At 31.1% G+C, this 20,973-nt stretch overlaps 1 protein-coding gene across 3 annotated transcripts; it reads left to right on the top strand.

The window, feature by feature from the left end:
* The first annotated feature begins 7,097 nt into the window (after positions 1-7,097).
* Positions 7,098-12,333, top strand: LOC105173375 (uncharacterized). Of its 3 annotated transcripts, none has more exons than XM_011095086.3 (7): positions 7,098-7,639; positions 8,225-8,277; positions 8,398-8,443; positions 8,630-8,707; positions 9,890-10,000; positions 10,424-10,503; positions 11,688-12,333. In XM_011095086.3, exons 1-7 carry the CDS (start codon positions 7,163-7,165, stop codon positions 11,797-11,799), a joined length of 957 nt encoding a protein of 318 aa, XP_011093388.1. In that variant the 5' UTR covers positions 7,098-7,162; the 3' UTR covers positions 11,800-12,333. The 3 variants fall into 3 exon arrangements, with proteins under 3 accessions (XP_011093388.1, XP_020553811.1, XP_011093389.1); XM_020698152.2 differs by having other exon boundaries at positions 9,893-10,000; XM_011095087.3 differs by lacking the exon at positions 9,890-10,000.
* The last annotated feature ends 8,640 nt before the right edge of the window (positions 12,334-20,973 follow it).

The raw sequence follows: 20,973 nt of genomic DNA on the forward strand, positions 1-20,973 counted from the left end.
ATGTTTCTCAATGTTCTTGTGGAGCTAACAAGAAAGATGCAGACAACAAAACTACAGATCAATTAATGTAATTCCTTATGGGATTGAATGAAAGCTATGACCATGTGAGGAATCAAATTCTCATGATGGATCCACTTCCAAATGTAAGTAGGGCCTATTTAATGATCATTAGGGTGTAAAAACAAAAAGAAATCATTCAAGGGTATTCTTACACATCAGAAAACATGGCAATGCAAGCATTCAAGAAATTTGAAGACCAGAAAAATTTTCAGAAGAAAAGGAATGTGGTTGATAAGAGAGGACAAGTTTGTAAGGAATGCGGCAAAACAGGCCATCTCAATGAAGTTTGTTTTGAAATTCATGGCTACCCTGATTGGTATAAAGCACTAATGGATCAAAGGAAGAAAAGTGCACCATCCTCTAATAAAGTTGTTGCTGTTGTTCAATCTGATGAAACAACACGTAATGCTGCAAATGCAAAATCAATTTCAGAGATGATAAGAAGTGAAGTAAATAAGTATCTAGGAGAACGGAAGTCACAGACTCTCACACTAACAGAGGGACCTAACTGTGAGTATTCAGGTAAGTGCATTCAAAGCTCAACACTTTATAATTTGTTACCTGATGTTTGGATAGTGGATAGTGGTGCTACCACCTACATGTGCAATAATGATACATTATTTGACAAACATACAAACAATGATACTACTAATACTTTTATCCATCTAGTTGATGGATCAAGACATAAAGTAAAGAAATCAGGAAATATAACACTGTGCAACAGGATTAATCTAGAAAATGTGTTGCATGTACCTAGCCTTGAGTTTAATCTATTATCTGTCAGTAAGATATGTAATACCACATCCATTATATTTAAATTTATTCAATGTTATTGTGTTGTGCAGGACCACAAGACTAAAGAAGTGCATGCTATAGCCTGTCAAATAGGAAAATTATACAATCTCAAGAATGAACACTTTGACAGAAACCATATAGACAAAATTCTAAACTCCTGCAGTGAATTAGGTCTTACTGTATCATCTATTTCTTCTAAAATTTGGCATAGAAGGCTAGGCCATGTATCCCAAAAAGTAATGTCACACACATGATTAATAAATGATAAACAATTACAGTCCTTACCTTGCGAAGTCTGTCCACAAGCTAAACAACACAGATTATCCTTCCCTTTAAGTATTTCAACCTCTCAAAACTGTTTAGGTTTATTGCACATAGACCTTTGGGGACCCTATAATGAGTATTCTATCTCTACATGTAACTATATGTTGACATTTTTTTATGATCATAGCAGGTGCACTTGGACCTTTTTGATGAAACAGAAATATGAAACTCCAAACATGTTAATAAACTTTCATACAATGATCTTAACTTAGTTTGAAAGAAGAATTAAAGCAATAAGAAGGGACAATGGAATTGGATTCTTAAGTCAACAAAGCCAAGATTTCTTTAAAAAGGAAGGAATAATTCACCAAAATAGTTGTACATACACTCCACAAGAAAATGGAGTTGTTGAAAGAAAACATAAACATCTTTTAGAGGTAGCTAGATCCTTAATGTTTCAATCTAATTTACCAAAAATATTTTGGACTGATGCAATCTTAACAACAACATATATAATTAATAGACTCCCTACACCTATTTTGAAATGGAAAACACCTTATGAAATCCTATATAAGAAATTTGTCAATTACCTACACTTTAAAACTTTTGGTTGTTTATGTTTTGCAACTAATTCTAATAAGTCAAAATTTGATACAAGAGCCTTAAAATGTATTTTCTTACGATATGCTATTAATCAAAAGGGATATAAGTTGTATGATTTAAATAGAAGGATCACATTAGTTTCAAGGGATGTAACCTTTCAAGAAAATATATTTCCATATCTAGGACAACAAACAGACCCAATCACTTGTTCTATTCCACAAATGATGTATGAAACAGAACCTGAAGCACCTGAAAATCAAGAACATAACATAGCAGTACAGCAAGAACCTAATAATATACAAATTGGGGAAATAATTCCAGAAAATCAAAACAGAAATGTTTTAAGGAGATCTTCGAGAACCATTGTTAGATCAGCTAGATTCCATGATTTTATCTGTTGTAACTCATATGAATGCTCAAATATACCTATTGTCACACACATTGATCATGTTCAATCCTGTATGCTAACAGCATTTTCATTACCACAAGAGCCTAAGAATTTCAAACAAGCTATAAAGGATGAGGAATGAAAAAGGACAATGGACAATGAAATCCAAGCATTAGAGAAAAAACCACACTTGGGATATAACAAAGCTACCTTCACAGAAGAAAGCTTAGGGTCTAAATGGATGTTTAAAACTTAAATAAAAGCCTGATGGATCCATAGATAGGTATAAGGCTAGATTAGTAGCCAAAGATTACAATCAAATAGAAGGTTTTGATTACATAGATAGCTTTTCGCATGTAGTTAAAATAGTCACTATTAGAATTCTATTAGTATCTCAGCAAAACTGCACTGGCACCTTCATCAAGTAGACATAAACAATGCCTTTTTACATGGATTTTTAGAGGAAGAACTCTATATGCAAGCACCTGAGGGGTATAACATACCAGAAGACCATGTATGTAAATTGAGAAAGTCACTTTATGGACTTAAACAAGCTTCAAGACAATGAAACTTAGAATTTATAACAAAACTGAAAAAGTTTGGTTTTAACCAATCTAAACATGACCATTGCTTGTTTACAAAAATGACATCCACAGGTTTTTATTCCTTGCTTGTACATGTAGATGATGTGCTAATTGTAGGGTCATCTGAGCAAACCACTGTAGAAATAAAAGGTTATCTAAATGATACATTTACTATAAAGGATTTGGGACCAACAAGGTTTTTCCTTGGACTGGAAATATCTAGATCTAATGCAGGTATCACTATCACACAAACTAAGTACACAAAGGACATTATCACTTATGTCAAGCTTATGGAAGCAAAGGCCATAGCATTCCATTGCCAACTGGAACTAAACTCACAAGCTGCATAGAAGAATATCTACCTGATCCTGAAGTGTACAGGAGGCTGCTGGGGAAATTGCTTTATCTTAGGATAACAAGGCCTGACATATGCTACTCAACACAGCAATTGACTAGTTTATGCAGCACCCACGTAAACAACATTGGGAAGCTGCCTTGCACTTGGTCAAATACTTAAAAGGAACAATGAGTATAAGCTTCTTCTACACTGCAAATGAAGGATTCAACATAAGAGCCTATTGTGATGCTAACTGGGCAGCATGCATAGACACAAGGAGATCAGTTTCAGGCTACTGTGTTTTTTCTTGGAAATAGTTTGATTTCATGAAAAACAAAGAAACAAACAACTATCTCGCGATTATCAGCAAAAGCTGAATACAGAAGCATGGCATCCACCACATGCGAGCTGATTTGGATATACAATTTGCTTGGTCATCTTCAAATTAAGGTGCCTACCCCTATACCATTTTATTGTGATAATCAAGCAGCCCTCTATATTGCTGCTAATCCAATGTTTCATGAGAGAACAAAATACTTGGAAATCAATTGCCACGTGGTTAGAGACAAATACAAAGAAGGTTTTCTTGATCTTTCACATATAACATCCCATAATCAACCTGTAGATATCTTTACCAAGCTCTGTCAGGCCCTTGATTTATGTCTATTACCTCCAAGTTGGGCCTCATCACAGTCTTGACAAGTCCCACTTGAGGGGGAGGGGTAAAGAATGGTGCATATTGAATGAAGAACCTGCAACTCAGTTGCAGAAAATTGAGGACAGGGTAGGAAGAAGCAACTGAAACAAATGAAGGCTCATTCGAACAAAGGAGAAGAAAACACATTTCAACTAATATGTTTTTGCGCCATAGCATTTTCACGATTCTTTAAGTAAAGAATGCGTTTATTGTATATCAAACATATTGCCTTATATTTTGAAATCGTGTACGCGACTTCCTAAAATTGTTAGGCGGGATAGTTAGTTAATTAGTTAGCCTTCATATGTATATATTTTCACTGTGTAGTCGTCTTCTACACAATAAGATATCTGCTGCAGAAATTTTTCCTTAATTGAAATCAAAACAAGAAATTTTTCGGTTATCAGTTTATGGATTCTCTCAACACTTTGTAGCTTGAATTTTTACAAACACAAATTCAATGAGCTTTGAAATAGCTACTTCATGGGGAAATAGCCACAAACTTGATTCCTTTGAAAATCTCATTTAGAGTAGGGTGTTCAATTTGATTAACTGAATCGCAAGTTCGGTTAACCAAAACTTCAGTACATCGAAATAGAGAGTAGAGTGTTCAATTCGGTTAACTGAACTGAAAGTTCAATTAACCAAAACTTCAATACATCAAAATAGCATATCGTATATCGATCCAAAATGTTCGGCTCGACTTGGTAGAAACCAAACTTATTGGATGCGGTTCATTTTTGTACCGAACTAACCAAAAATTAAAAAAAAAATAATATAATATTAATTTCTTTATTCTAAATTATTTATCAATCAATAATATAATATTAAATATGTTTATTCAAGCATATCAGACGAAGCCACATGGAACCACGGCATGTACATTCCAACCAAATTAAGACAAATAATTTTAATATTTATCTCTTTAGAATGTATAAAAATTAAGGACCTAATGTCAAAATTAAACAATCATGTCATTCCAAATATTTAACGTGTTATTCTTTAAATTAAATTAAAAAGAGATAATACAAAAAGATGATCGAATGCATCACAACTCAACCTCTTTGACACTTATATAAAGGGGTCATTGAAACTCATTCAAGACACACAAAAACATAGAGAATGAAAAGTGAAACAAGAGAAGAAGCCAAAAGATTTCTCTCTACAAAGTTCCTTGAGTTAAAAAATATTCAAAAATTCTAGAGTTGGAGATCGAATCATTCATAAAAGGTCAGTAGCAAATTCTAGCATTTAATTTGGAATTATTGGTACTAAGCTCTCGAATTAACATTATAAATATTCAAATGAATTTTCAAGGAGATCCAAATGATAAATCTATTTCTTGTGTATTAATTTTTAAATTTGCTAAAATTTTGTGTTCACAGTTAGTTAAATGAGTCAAACTAGTCAAGCATGCCAATATCAAATTCATTTAAACAATTATCAAATTTCAAAAGTTATATTTGGACTCAGTCTAACTATCACTAAAATCCAGTCATCATGAATTTCAATTCCATTTAACATAAATCCAATTTGAATAACTTTAAGTTTTTAGATATATTTTATTACTTAAATTTGAATTTGAATTAAGCTTCAAATTTTATCTCATAATAAAGGACTTTCCTTCCTTCGGGTTTAATGTAATTACATATAAATTTTATGTGATTTAAAAAACTACATATGATATTTATTCTCGTCCAACAAATTACTTTGTTAAATTCACCCAATTTACTGATATTAAAAAAAAATTAAATGAAAATCTATACTTACTCTTGATTGACTTTTTACAAATTTATTATAGGTCAAAAAAATATTTTTGAATTAAACTATTGTAATACATTTTTCTCGGGGCTAATATATGTAAGTAGATACATTTTACTATTATAAGGGTAGTTTAGCCAGAAAAATTTGGTTCACATGCAACAAGTTAGTAGTAAGTCAATGGGGATAAATATGAATTTAATTCAATTATTTGCTTTTATCAGTAAATTTATTTAATTTTGACTAATGGAGAGATTTATTTGTTAGACGAAATAGATGTAATTTTTTAATTTAAAAGAAATTTACATATAGTTGCACCTAAAATTAAGTTAGGGGAGAGCGGCATAATTATTCCAAAAAGAAAATATCTTTAGCTTCTATTTATTATAAAGGAATTGAGCTTTTAACAAGTTTTTATTTGTCAATAAGCCCTACTTTAGTTGTCGAAACTGAGGCCGCATGACTTTAGAGATCCTGGGTTCAAACCCAGCTATTTGCGTGGGATGTTGTTCTACTGTGTATGTATTGTCTATTGCAACAGTAGGTGTTGTTTAGATTTTATTAACTGATATTACTTGTTGTTTAAATTTCGTTTATCTTATATTATTGATTAGGGTTTGATTATTGTAATTGTCTTTGTTAGGTATTACTATTTGACAGGAATAATTGTAATAACATTATTTCAATTAAGGGCAAAATGCACTTTGCTCCCCTAAATTACTCTTCGTATAACATTTACCCCCTAAACTAACAAATGTAACACTTTTCCCCTATAATTAAATTTTTGGACAACATTATCCTTCTATTATATGTATATATATTTAGTTGAATGATCTTTTTTTAACAATTTTTCATTTTAAGTTTAATTAAAATTTTCTTAATAAAAAAATCTAATTAGTCATAATAAAGTAAAATATAATTAGTGAATTAAATAGTTTAAATTTTATTATATTTTAAAGGCACAAAATTAAGTAATGAATGAAAAAAATAGTTACAGAAAAGAATTTCATGGAAAGATTTTATTAATTTGGTAATAAAATAAAATTATTAACTATTTTTTCTTTTAGATAAAAATTAGTAATCGCATATCAATTTTTTAAATATATTATTTAAAAGAATATGATAAAATATAATTATTCATTTCTTTTTAAAAATATTTAACTTTTGACTATACATATATATATATATTTGTCAATTTCTTTTAGAAAGCATATATGAACTGTTGGTTATATCATATTTATTCTGTATCCACTATATATATTGATTTATACTCTATTTTTAATTTAAAATTTTTATTTTAAAAAAAATTAATTATAAAATAATTTAGTGATGATTTAATATAAAAAATATTAAAATATATTAAAAATAATATAATTATTGAAGGTATAAAACACGTTTTTATCCAATAAAAAAGATAAGTGCTATATTTATTAATTTAAAAAATAAATACAACAGTTCATCGCCTCAAATAATTAAAAACAAGAATTGATGTGAGCGGAGAGGCCTCCAAGAAAGTTTGGTAGCCACTTCACATGTAAAACGACACCGTATGACCCAAGTTTTTCCAGTTCGTATATAAGCCATTAACCGCAGCATTAGCTGAAATTTCAAAATCAAGCTCCTCACCTCTTTCAAAAACCCAAACCCGCGCCACCACTCCGCCACTGTGGTCTATGGCCCCCTCCACCCCTCCTCCGCCGCCAGATACTTCTAATACCGCCGCCACAACTACAAGACCAGTCTTTCAGAACCCTCCAAGACCTCCAAATTCTCACCCCTTCTACTCTTCAGCCGCCGCATCTAGACTACCTTCCAATCCTAACCCTAATTACCCGCAATTGGCGCCCCGCCCGCCCCAGCCGCATCCCCACCCTCAGGATCCGTCGCAGCTTCTCTACCCCGTGGCCTCCTCTGGTCGTGGCTTCCTCTCCAGGCCCGTAGCCATGCCTGCTGCCCGTCCCTCCCCGAGGCCGCCATTCGTGTTTCCTTATCTGGATCAGGGTCAGGGTAATCCAGGTTTCGTCAGGGCGAACCACTTTGCGCACGTGTTCCTTGGGCCCGGGCCGGGTTCAGCTGGTAATGCTTCATCTGGAGGGGTAATGCCAGGTGTGGTTAAGGGAATTCCTGTCCCCCCTTCGCACCCCCAAAAGGTACTTCAATTTTCTTTTGTTGGACAGTTAAGATGCTTGTGATTTAGTTTCTTGATCTTCAACTTAGATAGGTTTAGCTGTTTCCTCGACTGGATATCTTCAGTGATGAAAACAATTTGATGTTCAGTTATAAAAACTCGAATATAAAAATGGAAGTTCTGATATTTGTGGAAAATTACGGTCACTCAGTTGATTTCAGGAAAAGGAGAGCATGCTTAATATATTATACGTCATGTTGTTTTGGCAATTGGCAATGCATTCCATTTCCTTGGTAACTTAGTTGAGTTCTGGGAAAGGAAGGTGCATACCTCAAGTAGCATCCAAACCAGACCTTGGCCCCTATGTGAATGCATTTATTTTTGTTGTTAACCTCTGTGTGTAAGAGTTTTTGTTGGAAATGCCAGATTGTTGCTTTTTCTGTGCCAGAATGTCATTGCAACATTTAAATGGCCATAAAAAGGATTGCTTGATAAAAATCGAAAGTGAGGTTCAATTTGGTACAGAGAATTACAAGCATGCAATCTTTGTTCTTATGCGACATCCTTTTAATCTGTCCTTTATATTGTACTGTCCGGGCTTTATTAGGTTGGTCCTCCTTCAGCTTCAATTTCTGATAATAATGGCCACAAAGATTTAAGGTAAAAGATGTTTAGTCATTTTCTTCTTGTCTCAGTCCAGTTTTCATCCTGACCTCATTGTTCTTATTAAGGTGCTAATTTTCTGTGTTAGAAATTCTCAGCTGTCCTTCTTGTTTGCAGGGACAAAAACAAGGATGATAGTTTTGCAATTATAAGAGATAGGAAGGTAAGCTTTATAATTTTGATAATTTTAGTCTTTTAGATCATGTCTATGGAGAAAGACAATAACTTGTACTATCATCATTTCTCAAAGAAGATTGATGAATGACAGTTTTATTCTATTTCTGGTCAAAGGTGTGGCCTTTTGTCATTGTTTTCTGTGTTCTTATTAGCAATACATGTTCTGTTGCAGGTCCGAATATCTGAGAATGCCTCACTTTATACCCTCTGCCGGTCATGGTTAAGGAATGGTTTTCCTGAAGAAACTCAGGTGTGCTCCTCTAAAGCTTCTCTGGATGCATTGCGAATCTTACACTCAATTGTTTCTTAGATTGCCTTTTTATATTAGTTTTGGCATCCAGGGAATGCTCATATTTTGAAGAGATTAGAAGTACTCTACTTAGTATCGGGCAAATATTTGTAATTGTCCTGGTTTACTGAAACTTTATGTTTAGCTAGTTGATTTTGTGGAAAATGCAATGATAAGTTGTCCCATGCCACTTGCTTCATTTCCATCATCTTCATAACAACCTATACGGTATGATAGTGCATTATGCTGAGGTTTGTTTGATTTCTGTTTTAGATTTAAGTTATTGCTTGATTTTTATTTGATATGAGTTTATAACTAGCTCTAACATTTTCTATTGTTCCTTAATACTCCCTCCAGATGCAGTTTAACTTGTAGCAAGTCTTGGGCGCTAGTTAAAAGATTATGAGATTTGTGTTATTCTGCACTATTCATCTTAAAAGTAACACCTGAGTTGCTGTGTCAATGTGTCATATTATTACTTTGACACACAAATAGTTCTGAGGAAAAATTTCCCACTTTGAATTTTATTTTGAGAAGTTCCTAAAAGAAAATGGGAGTAAAAATAGGGACTGAGGGAATATGCAAATTTACCATGTATGCACATTGAAGCATGTGCTCAGAATTGATCATAGTTTCTTCCTCACTTTTTACTGAGCTTTAATAACATTTGCTGATTCTGCTTGTTATCAACTTTGTTCGAGAAAAATTTGGAAAGTGGATATACTCATTTTCAGGAGATTCAATAAGATCTCGTCTATGAAGCCTTGTTTTGGATCAACATATATGGTGGCTATCTCAGTCTACTAGATATTATTGGAGTCACCAATGAATTTAGCACATCTCAAATCCTTGTAGTCTTGTATGCTTCAAAAAAATGTGAAAGAGTAGAGAGTCTATTTCCTTAGAAAGAGGATAATTAGATCCGGAGAGAATTTGGGGGACGAGAGTATTTCCTTTGTAACGGGGTAGTATTATTTGAGTTGCCATTAGGAAAGGGATATGTTTATGGTGTGTTAATTCTTTGTACTCTTTTGTTAGTAGGGAGTTTGCATTTGGATTGTACATGCTCGTAATAACAGTTTTAGGAATGCTGTTGATATGTGATTTTAGACATATTCTTGATCTTATATTCCACTTCTTTAGCAGCCACAGTACCTGGATGCTGCCAAATCCCTTCCCAGACCTTTGCCTGTAGCTGCACAAGTTGTAGATTCACCAGATAAAAAGTCAGGAGACAAAGAAGAGGAAGATGAGGTTGGTAGTATAAACTAATAACACCTAATCTATTTAGGCCCCATCTAGACTGCAGATTGGTTAAGGTTGGAATTAGCTATTGGTGAAAGTTCCAGCTGCAGGGTGTTAATCTGGTAGCTTTGATAATATTGAGATTTTGTTCTTTGCCTCTTCAGGAATGTATGATACCTTTTGTTGAACAAATGGGTAAAATGGGTTTTTCGCAATAAAACTCTGAAAGACCTAAATGCTTGGAACTTTATGATCCTGATTTATTTCTTACTTAAAAGCTAACCCTATTAGAAGTTTGAAAAACCTAGATAATGAATATATCCATATGCATATGATTGTTATAAAGTTTACTTAGTTTCATTTGCATCTCACTGTGATTTGTTTTTCCTGTGAATCAAAGGAGTAAGCAGATTTACCTTCATCTAATTTCAGGATGAGAGTTCAGTTGAGAATTTGTCCGAGAAAGAGCTATTGCAAAGGCATATCAAACGTGCCAAGAGGGTTCGATCACGGTAACCTTCTTCCTTCTTTTTGGCATGGCATGTGTAGATGTGCCATGTCTTAGTTTTCAGTATTCTCATATATGGTGTCTATGTGACCATCTGAATATTGATATTTATGATTTTACCTCTTGACGTGCGATGTGGGTGTGTGCACATTTGCATTAATGGGCTTTCTATATGAGGGATTGCAGTAGTTGATTTCTAGTATGTAGCACATTTATGTATTTGCTTGGGTATTAGTAGTTGTGAACGTTCTAGTTTTGATCTGTTTACAAATATACTTTTAAGTAAAAGTTCAAGTTATAGCACTTGTAATAATGCATGTGAGGAGCTTAGAGATATCGGATGTTGTTCAGATTGATATTTCAGGATAGTTGCCTTTTGTTGCAATATTTTCTGAGTTTTCTTTGTTGAGTTCACTTGTTAAACAGAGCTAATATATGCGAATTGCTTATATGAAGAATAATGTTGACGTGCTTTGTCAATAAGCATGGTTATCACAGGTAAACTAACAACACCTTGCCCAAAAAGAATGTCAAATGCCCTTGTGCGCACATTTTGACTTGTTATTTTATGCTATATTAAGCTAGTTAGCTATCCTTTCACCGTTGGTCTCTTAGTTTGCACTGAATTTTGTTGGAATGTGGAGAGAATTGCTAAACGGGCATCCAAGATGCCATAATTAAATCTCCATGATGTGTGAATATGCTTTCAGGATAATTGCAGGTGAGGTTCACAGATTTAGCGTTGAGGTCCTGTCAATCTCTTTTTGTGACAGTTTAGTATGTGCTGTGTCACTGTGTGGTATTAATTTGATCCACATTGTTTTCTGCGATTGTTTTAGAAAGCGTAAGCTTTTAGATTCTGATATGCCCTGGAAGGGGATTTATTATTTTTTCAATCTGCCAAATATCTTAGGAGTTGTTTCGGCTTTTCTAGGTTCAAAGATGCTCAGTATCTTTTTCATTATTTGTTCGTCCTGGTTCTGACATCTGATAATAGTTATCTACTGAGATCTATATGAGGCTTATTGCTCAGATGGCTAAATTCTCACAGATCACATATTTATTATTTTTGGCACTTATATATATCTTTATTGGGAGAACTCTTCTTCGCCTATAATTTTTGGAAAAACTCAAGTGCTGTTATTTGCCTGGTGGACATTTTTTGATATTGCTGTGCATTATCTGCAGGCTAAGAGAAGAAAGACTTCAACGAATTACAAGATACAAGACCAGACTTGCTCTTCTCTTACCTCCCATGGTAGAGCAACACTTCAAAAATGAATCAGCTGTACCAAACTGAAAAACGCTCGTAATATTGCTTCCTCTTTGTCAATATGATCTGCTGTCCACATTCACATAACATCCCTCAACAGATCGTGCCTGCTAATGTTTTACAACGTTGGAAAAGCGAAGCCCCCAGATTGTCGACTTATAATTGATGGGCTTCTGGTGCTTTGGAGCCTTGTCAAGCAAAATCCAATTGATGTTTCCATTTGCTTATCCTTATTTCCCTCTTTTCTTCCTTTAGGCCCTTCCACTGCTATTTCTATAGTTGTGCCGGCCTGACATAGAGTAAGCTCAATCGATAGTTGTGATCAGATTGAAAAGCATTCGTAGGATGAATGCTCATCTGTAGTACAATCGGGGCAGCTTTAGCTTCGCCAATTCTAGGATTAAACTCTATATTTAAAAATTTAGCAGCTCACCTGTAGTTAATGTAATTCATCTGTCTCTGTTGAGGTTGTTTTTGTATCCAATTTGCTTTAGTACGGGTGGTCTTAGTTAATACTACACAAAAGTTGTTTCAATTCAGTAATTTTTTCAAGTTTTGCAACTGTTACTACTCAAGTTGCATATATGATTAAAACTCGACTATTGTGTATCCCTCTCCCAAAATGTACTTTTCTTCATTCGTTTAATGCTTCAGGGTTCGAGGAATGCAGATTTGAGATATTTAATAGCACTTTGGATCATATAAGCAATGGAAGAAAAATCTGAAAACACTTGATCAAATCAAACTTGACCTTGAACTTGAGAGTTGGGCAAATAAATTCATCAACATTCCATAATGTCTTGTGGCTGATTTGAAGCATGTTTGTATATTAGTAGTTTCGGTCTTATTTATAATTAGTTATTAGCTGTTGGATTGATTAGTTCTTGGATCTGACTAGTTTTTGAGTTTTAATCTATTTATGATTTATATTATTAATTGATCATTTTCTTGGGGAGAAAAAAAAAAAACGCAAAAAGTCGCCATATCTAACTCATCGTTTTCATGTTCTATCTCTCTTGAAACAAAGTCAAGCAACCATCAATTGTTGTCATCTACTAGTTAAGGTTGAGAATTATACAAAAAATATCATAACCCTTGATTCTTAGAGATAATAGTATTTTTGGATATTTATAGGTTTAAGGTCTCATGAACAAGTTCGAGATCATGAGTTCGAGTCCCATCAAATATATGGGTATATGTCTTACTTTATGTGAGTGTTTGTGATTCCTTAATGTTATTAGTCATATTGGTATATTAAGTGAACGATGTAATTTATTATTATTTTTAATCATATTGATATATTAATTAAATTAATGTAAAAAATTGCTAAAGTGTTTGATGAGTTAAAACATATGTCAATTATAAATAATTCGTTAACTTCAAACACGACAAGTGAAATGAAATGAAATGTGAACACCACTACATGATTTTATTCAACAAATCCTTCTTCAACAAGCCATGTGTTTCAACCACATACACATACCCATATCACATTTTGTGCAACTTTTCTAGTCCCCAATCGAAGTTTCTGCGAAGGTGTCCGAAGACTATTACTCATGTCGAGTTTTGTCCTCTAACTCAAATTCACATCACATAGAGAAGGACTGCGTGTTGTTACAGCTCCATCCACATTCTTATTTATTTACAGTAATATTCTCTTCGATGATTTACAGTTCCTGTTCTGATACTACTTTATCATGAGTCTGTATTCTATGAAATTCTTGCTTGATAGATATACGTGGAATGGGTGCCTCACAGTCCGCTGTGTGTAAATTTATTTCACATGTTATGTGATTATTTGTTTCACTTTATATGAGTCATTGATTTATTATAATTTGTTATTATTTTTAATCATATTGATATATTGATTAAATCAGTATAATTTATTATTATTTTTCGTCCTATTAAAATATTAGTGGAATGGATGTATTACCATAAAAAAAAAATAAAATTGCGTGTCATATATTGGAAACTTCCTACTCTTAAATTCCCACAAAATTTCTTCATTAACCTGCACTTTTCTAAGTTTGTTATGTTTCTTGTCCTTTTCTCACTAAATTCTCATTTTTCTCATTCATTCATGTGACAAAGGTCATATACCAATGCCAGCCAAAGGAGTTATTTATTTTTTTATTAATTAAAAAAATTGTATTAATATTATTAATTTAAATATTATAATATTAATATGACGAGTCGTGATTTAAAATCACGACTCATCATTAAAAATAATATTTTTAACCTAAAACAACTCAAGTCGCGATCAAAGAATTTTTGTGCCTCATTTTCATGCAATACTTCCTATTTTCATCACCACTCAAGATAATTTTTTGTGCCTCAATTTTATTACTACCAAATCTGCTTGATGTGTTGCAGAACTAGACTCCACATTATCACGATATGCACTAAACAATGAAGATGAAATTGGTGAAATATTGTATCCTTGTGCATATGGTTGATTAATACCAAGACCAAGGTCAAGATGTACTTGTGAAGAATAATTTTATGTTTGGTTTGGCATATATGGAGTCGATTGAAACCAATTATCTTGATGCAGTTGAGGCATGTAATAATCTTGAGGCGGTTGAGGCACGTAATAATATTGAGGTGTATATACTGTAGAAGGATTAGCTATATCCACCCCAATATCATGACGTTCAACTGAACCAGTAGGCCTTCGGCTAGAACTTCTTCTTTACCTGTGGGATGTTGTGGGAGCATCATCGGATGAAGAAGCAATTTGTTGTGGCTGTTGAGTTGTGACTTTCTTGATAATATGTAACCCGTCACCAAATACCATTAGTTCCAACAGTCCGCCTCGATTGTTCCAAGACGTCACAGTGGACATGGAGTAAATATCCATGTTGTCAAAATTGCGAATCGAGAATGTTCTTGCGGCAAGTGGACATGGAGTAAATATCTATGTTGTCAAAATTGCGAATCGAGAATGTTCTTGCGGAAAGTGGAGTCAATTTGGTATACCTTGCAGTCACGCTCAAAAAGTATGCGCTGCATACATGATTAATGCCGCATCAATGGTGAAGGATTATTACGATATAATGGCTTATAAAAATACATATTCTAAGTATTTGAATCTATGCATTCCGAAGATTATTGGGATGTACTGGGATTTGAGTTGGTCCACGATCCTACTATTTGCATCTCTTCGCGCCATGGTCGAAATCAAACAACACGTATTCACAACGAGATGGACTAGGCGCAAACGCGTGCAAGACAACAAGCCCAACAAAGAAATTTTTCAACACAATCAGATGTGTCGGAACTGAGTTGCCAAGAATAATTATATATTTCATTGTATTTTTTAAAATTGTACAAAAAATATACACTATTACATTTGTACACTTAATTATAATTTTTTAAATTAATATATTTAATATTATAATTTTTTGAACTTTAATATATTGTTACAAAATTAATTATATATAATTAAATTATACAAAATTAGTTAAACGAAATTAAAAAAAAAAAAAAGAAAATGGTTGGAGTCATGATTTGTGATCACGACTTGCCTTTTTTTTTAAAAAAAAAAATATTTTAATATAAAACACGACTCGACATATTATTATTGATGTATTAAAAATAATTATATTAATATAATTTTTTTTACTAATAAAAAAATAAATAACTCCCAGCCAAAGTCCACATATGATGATGATTATGAATAATTATATTCTAATCATACACACAACGGGTCCACATTGCACCTACCACCACAATCATATATATATATATATATATAATTTTGAAATTCCTTGTCCTTGAAAGCATTTACTTCTTTTTATCATGAGACGATGAGAGATTCAAAGGGTCATCAATGAATGGTTTGAAATCTGTCACAAAAGTCAAAAGAACCCTACTTTTTTCCCCAAGTTTTCAACGCCCATATACACACACATGCGTCTGTGTGTGTGTGTGTGGTGTTTTGGAAGAAAATGCCAACGTTCTTTATTTTCCTTGAGTTTTTTTCTTGGACATCAGCATTTGATCCTTTCACCATATGGTGTGTGTATGTATATATATATATATATATATATTGTTTAGGTGGATGAAAACAATTACCTAGTTATTACAGCATTTTTGTCGAAGTTAACAATATTGACCTCTGTCCAAAAGCGTTGTCCACTATTAATGTTGAAATCCTAAAGAATTACAAAATGAAATAGTTACAATACAAAAATCCTCTAACTTTGAAGTCATTAGCGTTTGTCTTTAAGTTGGGCTGAGGCTACGGCTTCGAACCTGTATACATGAAATGTTATTTTACTACATGATAAGTATTGTCTATTGTAATAATACGTATTATTTATATTTTATTTATGTGATATTGTTCATGGGAATACGATTATTATTATTGCTTTTGTTAAGCATTGATATTTGACAGAAATGACGGGTAGTCGAGTTATTTCAATTAATAATAATACACCGTGCACCGTTTCAAATAAAAACAGAAAAGTTACTAGGATTTTTAAGGATCGTGTTCAAGATTATTGAGGTATTCGATTATTATTTTTATGCAAAGTATTTATAGATTTAACATATTGCACGATGACCTCTTCATCTGTTTGGATGGGACCATGTGTTAAGTCCTCAACCATCCACACCACGTGATGCATCCAAATGATACTACGTATAAAAATACTTACATTATGTTTGATTTTATTTTTAACTTGTTTTTGGGTATTTTGTGGAGATAGAGAGAGAAAAACAAAAATAAATAAAAATAAGTTAGAGATAGTGTGTATGTTTGGATTTATTTCTGGAGATAATATAAAATAAGTATGTTATGTTTGATGTTGGGTAGTGGGGGAAACAAAAAATACTGTTCATTGTCAGATCATGTCTCTTTTATATATATTTATATATATGTATAAAAATATATATAATTTATTTAGTTGTGAGTGGATTAAAATAAATATTATTTCCGAATTATATATGTATGGAAATGAAAAAAAATAATTTATGTAAATACACATTTAAAAATAATTAAATGCACTCTAATAATGGATTAACAATATTTTTTGTTAGTTGTTCTATTCGAGGTGATAAATTTAAATACATTATTCAAATAATGTAATATATGAATTAACTGCGTAGAATAATTATATTATTTTATATTTTTTAAAATTTTTAATTATTCCAATGATGTAGAAAATATTACATATAAAATATTAAGTGGTTAAAATAAAATATATTTATATTTAAAAATTAAATACTTAGAAACAAGACAAAAACATGACAAAATAAGCAATGGCAAACATTGCTTCTGTTTTGGGCCATCTCTGAGATGGCCCAAAACTGAAACCAAACATAAGGTTAGTGTTTGAATTCATTTTTTGAATGTTTTGCTGTGTTTTATAGATATAAAAAAATAAAATAAAAATAAAGAAGTATGTGTTGGAGATTCATATTGTTTAGACATTTTTCTATGTCTTGAGTACATCATGTTTATCCTTTTGGCATTTGATTACGTTCATACATATATATATCATCTTTAATGTTATTGATTGATTCTTCCTTAAGAAGAATAAGTTAGTTATCACCAAATGAAGAAAAAAATAAAATAGGTTAATTATGATTAGACGACTTCTTTTATGATATTTTGTGACCAAATTGCATTTTACCCCTAAAAAATGGTTAAAAATCCCCTATATTTCAAAAACAAATAAAAAACCCTTTGTAATTTCTAAAATCCAACGTAAAACCCCCTTCCGTTAGAAATTAATGGAAGGTGGGATGCACTTATGGGTGGTGAAAGCAGGCATGATTTTTTTGCAAGTTTTTGACCCTTTTTTACTGTAAATTGACAAAAATATTTATATATTGTGTTTAAAATTACCATGATTCAATGTACTTGCTTTAAACTTATTTTAATGATTTTTTTTTATATTTTTCATCCCGTCTAAATAATAAATAATTTTATTGTTAAATATATTTATTTAGACATCAAAGTACAAAACAATGTATATTTTTTTTTTCAAACTTTATAATTTAAAGTAATAAATTAATTTAATATCACAATACAAAAAGTAATGTATAAGTTTGTTTTGAAAAATTTAAATATTTATCAATATAAATATTAATGAACAATAACAATAATAGTTTTTAACCAATTTAAATTAATATTTAATTTAAATATATTTTAAAAAAATATTATTTACTATAAATAATGTATTAAATTAAAATTACTAATGTATGTATTTCCAATTATTTTTTCAAATTTATTATTCAAATCAATGTGAAACTTAAGCTTTGACTACGGTTTAATCAACATTCGCTCTAGTTTTACCTATGACCAAAATATTTACCACCGTTTTTACTTGCAGCAAATATTTTAACCTTACTTGCAAAAACAACGATTAATAGCCGGTGCACAATTCTAATTAGTTAATATCCATAAACTTTTTTTACCTTTAATCATAATAAATGATAATTAATTGTAGTGAAAAGTTGTATTTCTTATACTGTCTGGTCGTTGATCTACTTTTATATTAAATATCGATTAAGTAGAAATATCTGAGGATAATTATATATATATATGAATTGTTATAATAATTAATAATTAAAATTTATAATATAATTATAATTAAATCACTGAAAAAGAAGAAAACATATAAATACCATATATGTCCCAAGGCTGCAGCCCCTCCAAATGTAGTAGTTGAAATTTGGTAATATAGAAATATAGAATAAAAGCGCATGCAGTCCCAAAATCACTTTCTTACTTCTTAAGTTTTCCCCACTATGCAACATAAAGTGGAAAGTAGTAGACCTCTTTAAAAGCCAAAAGACCAAAACGACGCCGTGTTGAGAACTTGTTGCAACATAAATCCATCTATCTATAATTTCAGTATTCGAATTATCTATTTTTATATTTAAATTTTATTTTGTATTTAATTTGCACATGCAAGAAAATATAATATTAGTGGCAAACTATTAAGTAATAATTTTAAAATCATCACTAAAAATATATATATTAAGTGACAATAATTTTTATCTTATTACTGTATAATTATTAGTTGATAAAATTGTGTAATTATCACTAAATAATTAGTGACACATCTATAGAGACAACTTATTGACGATATAATTGTTTGTTTGTCAATAGATCGTCACTGTACATGAGTCACTAATTGTATTTAGTGATTTTTTTTGTATTTTTATCACTAATTCTTGCTAATGATGATTTTTACAAAATGATAGTAATTATTAAAATTATGAAATTTATTATTGGAGAAAAATAAATATTTTTGTCACTAAATATATATATAATTAGTGACAATCCTATTATCAATTAATTTTACTTATCACTAATCCCTGTGATGGCCCTCTAATGTTTAAATCAGATATTCATTTAAGAGGATACTAACGGTAGAATAAAACATTAGGATCACAAAATATACTTGTGTCATATATTAAAGTGATCATCGTTACAACGGTCCATACATATTAGAATTTTATGGACCTTAAATTTACAATAGGATTTCAAAACATGTCCGAGGTTTGAAGCTATATCGTCGATCCCCACATCATGTGCCGAAAGCAATAATTTAAATATGTATTTCAGATTCGTTTAACTCGGGATTGTGGATTTTGCCTTAGGAAGTGGCCGGTAGCCAAATCCAATTTTGTCCGACTGATATGCTTATATGCATAAAGTGCGATACAAAATAAAGAGTTTTGTAATAGCGATGTAAGTTTGTACTATAAGTTGTCAATCACCATATCACATATGATGTCATTATTATACATTAATTCAAATATTCACAATTGATTTATGGGTATAAATTCACATAGACGCTACCAAATCATGACCCCAAAGTAAAATACTAATTAAAATAAAAGATCCCAACTAATGCAATCTTATTTTAAAAAATATTCGAATTTAATAAATGTGCATATATGGTTGAATTATGATAATTTTTTTATTCAAATCATTTTTAGTCAAATAATTATACTAATTACGCCAATTACACTTACTATATATATAATTTTGATTATTTTTTTAATTATACATCAATCATCACGTGATAAACACAATAAGCATAATATATTTATCGTATAATTAATTCATATTCGAGCAAGTATGATTTTACATAGAATTTTGCTCAAAATTATTGAATTGTTATAGTGATATAACTCAGCCTTATCCTCAACTGAAGGGTTCTCACTTTTCATTTTCTTGAAAAAGTGGTGATGAGATAGAAATGAAATGGAGTTTATCACCAAAGTATATAAAGGTTCTCTATAGATGATTTATCTATATATATATATATATATATTAATTTCATTAAACCCCTTAAAAAATATGAAATTATATTTTTTCTCAAAAAAATTTGAAATCATACATCCCCTTCAAAAATTTCACTGTTTACAGCAAATCATTTTTTATTAGGATTTGGACGAAAAATGCTGACGTTTATAAAATAAATAGCTTAAGTTTCTAATTTTACCCCTCATTTCGTATTCTCATATAATAATTTTATACTTATGAAGAAAAAAATATAATGATCTTAACATCAGTCTATTACATTTATCCCAATTATAAATAAAAAAAATATACATATATTAAATGAGGGACAAAATTGAAAATTTAGATATTTTTCTTTGCTTATGTTAGCATTTTTCTTCCAAACCCCAATAGAAAGAGGTCAGGTGTAAATCGAGAATTTTCAGAGGGAGTGTAAATGTAATTTCAAAATTTTTTAGGAAAAATGTAATTTAGTATTTTCATAGAGAATTTAAATATAATTAATCATATATATATATATATATATATATATATATTCTTAGTTCTTGAATTCCTTTTTGCTGATTGGCATATTTGTGGGAAATTAGATTCCACATAAGGCTTTGGATGTCAAATATTTCTGATAATTACGTAACTGATTTAGATTACAAATTAAAGAAATTAATAATTATTAGAAGTACTTTAAGAAAAGACAAAATGAAATGGAGAGCATTGCTTTTGGGTAATAATAAAATATAATTATGACAAAGCAGACAGACAATAAGTCAAACAATATGAATGGGGAATGGTCTCTTCTCTTACAGGAAAAAGTTTGTATAGTGGGTTTTCTGCTTGCTTGGTCCCAATATAGTATGGATAGCAGTCTCTTAAAATGGGAAGAATTTTAAGCCCTAGGAAATGATTTTCTTTTTTTATTTTTTATTTGATTCTGCAAA

The sequence above is a fragment of the Sesamum indicum genome, linkage group LG11 (assembly GCF_026168435.1).
Source record: "Sesamum indicum cultivar Baizhima isolate 11 linkage group LG11, ASM2616843v1, whole genome shotgun sequence".
Lineage (NCBI taxonomy): Eukaryota > Viridiplantae > Streptophyta > Magnoliopsida > Lamiales > Pedaliaceae > Sesamum > Sesamum indicum.

Coding starts and splice junctions, on each gene's coding strand:
- LOC105173375 (XM_011095086.3), top strand. CDS start 7,163: ATGGCCCCCTCCACCCCTCCTCCGCCGCCAGATACTTCTAATACCGCC. Junction 7,640..8,224: donor CCCCTTCGCACCCCCAAAAG/GTACTTCAATTT, acceptor GGGCTTTATTAG/GTTGGTCCTCCTTCAGCTTC. Junction 8,708..9,889: donor GTTTTCCTGAAGAAACTCAG/GTGTGCTCCTCT, acceptor CCACTTCTTTAG/CAGCCACAGTACCTGGATGC.